A 5,583-nucleotide genomic window follows, 5' to 3' on the forward strand; every position below is an offset into this window, starting at 1 on the left:
GCCGGGTGCCGTGGCCGGGCCCCCCCCTCCCCCCCGCCTGCCGTCATCGACGTCCCCGGGTGCCTGCGCTATTCCTAATGCGCAGAAGAGGCCCCGTGAGATTTATAAAACGGTGTTTGAGGACGATGGTGAGGGTTTTGTTTGGGTTTTTTTTAATGTGCAGATACACCTCAAAGCGAGTCTCTTGTCCTGTGGCCTCACCTGTAAAAGCTCATCCTCCTCCATGTTCTTTTGTTATTAACCTTAAACAAAAAGCTTTAATCCCGCTGGCTTCTTCTTTCCAGGGGAACGATTGCCAAAACCGGAGCGGGGAAAAATGAGAGTGCATAAAATCAACAACGTGAACAAAGCCCTCGATTTCATCGCCAGCAAAGGCGTCAAGCTGGTCTCTATAGGAGCTGAAGGTGAGTCTGGACCTCCGGCACGTCTCAGTGGCCGAATCCAGGCCACCTCTGGTAGCGGGAAGGCTTGCCGGTCATTACCAGCTGTCACTGCCCCGCACCGAAGGACGTGCCGACAACGCCTGCCTGCAATTTGCCTGATTTAACGGCAGCGGGCTTGGCAGGAGTCGGTATTTTGAAGGCAGCGTTACACGCCCCGAGCGACGGGTGAGTCATGGCACTGGCTGGCATACCCCAATAGCCGGCGTGGGTTTATCGCCGCGGCCCGGTCCGTGGTTGAGTCAACTGGGAGTTGCCGCCGGTGGGGCCATGCACGCAATCCAGGAAGTGTCATGCGAGCGCCGTGTTGGAGCTGGGAGGTTAAAGGTGGCACAGGCTCCCTCTCCGAGGTCACTGCTATTTTGGGGGAAGCTCTTGCGCAACGTGGGTTTGCTGAACTCATCAGAAACGAGCGGCTCCTTCCAGCCCGCGCCCCAGACCCGGACAAAGCGAGGTTTGGTAGGCAAGGCGTGAGCTGCCCCTGTCCTGCGGCGAGCTCCGGACAAGTGGCAGGAACCACCCCGAGGGGTTTTGCTCGATTTTTAGCCTACAGGCAGGGAGATTTGATGATCAGTTGAAGTCTTGGCTTTTCCTCCAGGACTCATTGTACGAGTACCTGCTGCTGCCTTGACTAATTCCCATCGGTGGTCAGGTCAAAAAAAATCTCTAGAAAAGCCAAATATTTGCACCTGCGTTGTCCAAGTCATTCTGCCCGCTGTTCCCTTTGAGCCTCACCCAGTGTTTGTACCGGCAGGAAAAGCATGATGGTTTAATAAACAAAATTCCTCCCATTAGATGAGGATCTCTGATTTTCCTCGGTTGTGGGGTTCTCCGGGGCCGGGCAAGCTCCCTGGCTCTGCCGCAGCTGTATCGATTTGGTCCATCCCCATGAAAAACAACCTTGTGAAACGGAGCAGAAAAAAAGCTTTGCTTTAGTTTTTCTCCGGTTGTGAATGAAGTGGAGCATGTCCTTTGCCTCGGGGAGCGGCCTCGGCGTTGCCTTTGCACCGAACACGTGGACGTCGAAGGGTTCGCCTTGCAAATGCCGGCTTCACATGGGAGAGGACGCGGCGCCGTCGCGGGAACCTGACAGCTAAAGAGAAGCGGGTTAAATACCAGATTTAATTCCCCCCTCCACCTTGCTCTGTGCTCCTCCCCGGGGCTGGAGGAGAGGATTTCCCGGTCCGTGCAGCAGCCGGGACCGCTTGCCTTCGGATTTACTGGCCACTGATGAAGCCCAAGGGCTCTGCCCCGGAGCTTTCGGGGTGGTTTTTGTAGAGGACGGGGCCCCGTTTGGCAGCGGTTCACCTTGCAGAGCCAGTTTTTGAATAGGCTGGGAGACCGTGGCTCGCTCCGAGGTTGTATCTTTGAAGTCTTGTCGGCTAGGCGTCGCTTGCCTGCTGGGGAAGCCCGCCTGGTCCCGAAACTGGTGCGCGTTCCGACTGGTGCCGCAGTCAAATACGAGATGCGAGGGTGTGGTGGTGGCGGTTACCACAGCCGGTTATCCACCAAAGTCTCCCACATGTCACTGCGGGCGAGTCCTCTTTGAGTGTCTTGACTTAATCCCTCGACTTTGCCCCAAAACAAGCACTTGGGTTGCTCAAGAGAAGAGAAATGTCGTGTCTGCTTGCTGAAGGTGAAACCTTCCAGCCTCCCGGGCCCGGATGGAAGCCCAAGCTCCTCGAGAACTGTGGTTCGGTTCTCCACGGTGGTTGAACGAGCTGTCCCGTCAGTTTGGGATGCGGTGGGCTGCCGCAGGTCCAGACGTGCCGAAGGTGCGACCGGCACGAGGTCCGGCAGAGGCATTAACACCACCATCGTGAAACTGGATTTGGAAACGTTTATTTTGGAGGACGCTTGCTCCAGTTCTGGACTTATTTGGTCACGAAAGGCGTCGGGCAAGGATCTGACACGTCGTGGGCGACGAGCGAGCTGCATGTTACGGGATCATCTCGGAGCTTCTGATGTACTGGATGAAGACGTGCAACGAAATCAAAGTGTGGGGCGGGTTGGGTGGCGAGCCCAAATCTGAGCTCCGGGGTGCTGCTCCGGCAGCTCCTGCCTGTTCCTCCGCACCCGAAGGCAAAACGAGGAGGGGAGGAAGGAATTCCTCGTGCTGCCGGTGTGCCGGTGGAGATCTGATGAGCTCTTGGCCTGTCTTTGCCCGGCTGCAAAGCAGCTGGTGTCTCTCTGGATGTCCTGGAGGGGCAATCCTAGCGTTCGGCTTCCCGATGAGGCGCTGGAAATCCGCAGGCCTTTCCCACTGGCTCCGTGCTCCCGCAGCGCTTGGAATTAGTCTGTAGGTGGGAAGGGACGCAGGGTGCCTCCAGCCGCTGGGAGCTGAACGTCTGGTTTTTCCCCTTTGGCTTTCAGAGATCGTCGACGGCAACGCAAAGATGACGCTGGGCATGATCTGGACCATTATCCTCAGATTTGCCATTCAGGACATCTCGGTGGAAGGTAAGGGGCATGGATACGTGTGCCGTAGGTGGCATCGCATGCCGAATCCGTTCTCCGGTTCTGCTCCAGCTAATTCCTGAGCTGCCGTGTGCCTTTGCAGAAACCTCGGCGAAGGAGGGCTTGCTGCTGTGGTGTCAGAGGAAGACGGCTCCTTACAAGAACGTCAACGTGCAGAACTTCCACATCAGGTAACCCTCCTCGACGGCCGTCTCGGCTCCGAGATCCGCTCCTTCACGCGCTGCAGGAGGCATTAGTGCTGCTCCCCTGGGCTTCTGGGCTCCTCTGAAATATTCAGCGGCAAAGCTTTCAGCACGGCTGGAAGGGGAAAACACAGCTCGTGCTGCTTTTATTTTATTTTTTTAGCTGCTGTTACCCCTGAAATATCTGCTCCTTCTCTGGGCTGCCTTTCCAGGAGGGGTTTTCCAGGATCTGGGGAATGTGCACGATTCATCTTGGCCCTTCTACTTTAAATTAGTGAATTTTGGGGATGTTGGGGGACTCGTGTGCGTGACTTTAAGCCTCGTGCCAGCGCAGGAATCTCACTCTCCCCTCTTCTCTTACAGCTGGAAAGACGGTCTTGCTTTCAATGCCTTGATCCACAGACACAGACCGGAGCTCATCGAATACGACAAACTCCGAAAGGTAAAACCGAGTAGTAGCGTGGTCTCTTCTCTGCTGCTTTTCTCGTCTGAAAAACGAGCTTTGAGCTGGCGGAGCAGCGTGACTGTCCGTCCGTCCGTCTGCTTACCCGCCTCAGTGAGACGTCTGTGCTCCCGGCAGCCCTTGAACGCCAACCCTCTTCATTAGCTCATCTCCTCTCCCTAGGACGACCCCGTGACGAATCTAAACAACGCCTTTGAGGTGGCAGAGAAATACCTGGACATTCCCAAGATGCTGGATGCAGAGGGTAAGCTCTGCGGGTACTTCCAGCTGTAGCGCGCTGTCGGAGGGTGACATCATCCGCGTGCCTTAAATACCTAGGTCCTTGATGGAAGATCCGCTCCTTCGGGTGCCGAGGAAGGGTGCCGGCAGCCAGCCTCGCTCAGAGCTGGGCAGGGGGGTGGTTTAACATCCGGGGACTCTATTTAACACGTGCTTCTGCCCGTACAGGTATATTTATTTGGCTTTGAAGAGCTGCTTGTGAGATCCCAGCCTAAAGAGGAGGTGGTGAACGTCCCCCTCTCAGTCTAACCCTTGTTGTTTGCTTGCAGACATTGTCAACACAGCTCGCCCCGACGAGAAAGCCATCATGACCTATGTGTCGAGCTTCTACCATGCCTTTTCTGGGGCTCAGAAGGTACCGGAGGCGGCTGTGTCCATCTTGCTGTAACATTTCCGACTGCAGCATCCTACACTCATGCGACTTCTCTTTCAGATGGCCGTTTTGTCTCTTGTTGACTTGGGAACCAGGCCTCGGCTTGTTCACATGGGTTTAAAAAAAAAAAGAAAAAAAAAGCCGCTCAGCTTCCCCCAAATCTCTCTGTAACGCAATGCCGGCACAACTGGGCCAAGGGGCTGGCAGAGCACCGGCCCGGCACTAACCTGGGGCAGGAAGGAGCCTCCTGATGGGGCCTAGGGGCTCTGATAGATCTCAAAACAAAGCCTTGGCACTTTACGAGAGGCTCAGCTATTAAGCAGGGGAAGCACAGCGGCAAAAATAACCCCGTCAGCCAGCTCTGGTTTGGATCCCAGGCTCCAGCAAGCGCTTCTTCCCCTCCGCTGCATGCCCGAGGGGGGTCAAGGATTGCCGTGCCGCTTCTTCACTCTCTCTCCTCCCTTTCTCTCTGCGCAGATATTGTAGGCACTCTCAGGCCCGATGAGAAGGCCATCATGACATACGTTTCCTGCTTCTACCACGCTTTCTCGGGTGCTCAGAAGGTGAGCTTTGCCGGGTGGAGCTGCGCGCTTGGGTCGAGCCGCTACTAACATCGAACCTTGGGTCTCCCCGAGGGTCGTTGCGCTGCTGCACGGCTTCTGGAAACCTAAAAACGGGGCCGGCTTTAGCTCCGCTTCACTCGGCAGAAGGGCAAAGCGTACGCCCCTGTCCGGGAGGAGAACCGAGGTGGCTCCTGTGCCGGTGAAATCTTTCCAGGCTTAGCGTAGCTGGGCTTTTGTCACCGTAGGGGACAGGAGGTGACCTGGGTAAACTCAAAGAAGAGCCCAAATCCCCATGCGCACCGCAACCCGGGTTTCTGATGCATCTCTCCACCGCAATCCAGGCTTGCGTCTTAAATCAACTTGCCCCGAGGGCGTAGGGAGAGAGGGGGCTGGTGTTGCCTCCGACCCGATCTTGAGACCTTCGTTAGGGAGACTCATTAGACCGGCGCTCGGAGCCAGGCATGAAATCTGTCATCGTGTCAGGGCGCTGCCTGTCACCGTGGGTTTCCTGCCATCACTCAGCTGCCCTCTCCTTTCCTTTCCTTTCCTTCCTTCCTTCCTAAACCCCTCATGTTAGACCCAAAGTTGGGGTGGGAGGGGGGACTTGCCGCACACCACGTGCGTTTTAAGAGGCATCACCGTTATCGGGCGGATCGGCAATTACCGTTTGGTGCTAATCAGGGGGATTTGGGGAAGCAAATGAGCCGTCGGTGCACCAAGAGCTGGTCGGTTTGTGCGGGCGCGGTCCAGGTCTTGATCCGCAGAGCCGAATTGTGGTCCGAGCCCCCGCCGAGCATGGCTGGGG

General features: G+C 56.4%; 1 protein-coding gene across 1 annotated transcript in view; it reads left to right on the forward strand.

Moving 5' to 3' along the window:
- The window catches only part of LOC104159548 (alpha-actinin-4-like), a gene marked incomplete at both ends in the record, with an annotated part of 14,940 nt that overhangs the window by 7,603 nt on the left and 1,754 nt on the right, over positions 1 to 5,583 (forward strand). Inside the window, 6 exons of the mRNA XM_009697486.1 lie at positions 275 to 404; positions 2,814 to 2,900; positions 3,001 to 3,088; positions 3,464 to 3,542; positions 3,726 to 3,807; positions 4,693 to 4,778. Of these exons, the coding sequence (XP_009695788.1) occupies positions 275 to 404; positions 2,814 to 2,900; positions 3,001 to 3,088; positions 3,464 to 3,542; positions 3,726 to 3,807; positions 4,693 to 4,778 (552 nt within the window). The remainder of the gene's footprint in view (positions 1 to 274; positions 405 to 2,813; positions 2,901 to 3,000; positions 3,089 to 3,463; positions 3,543 to 3,725; positions 3,808 to 4,692; positions 4,779 to 5,583) is intronic.

The sequence above is a fragment of the Cariama cristata genome, unplaced genomic scaffold, assembly GCF_000690535.1.
Source record: "Cariama cristata isolate BGI_N322 unplaced genomic scaffold, ASM69053v1 scaffold22673, whole genome shotgun sequence".
Classification (NCBI taxonomy): Eukaryota; Metazoa; Chordata; class Aves; order Cariamiformes; family Cariamidae; genus Cariama; species Cariama cristata.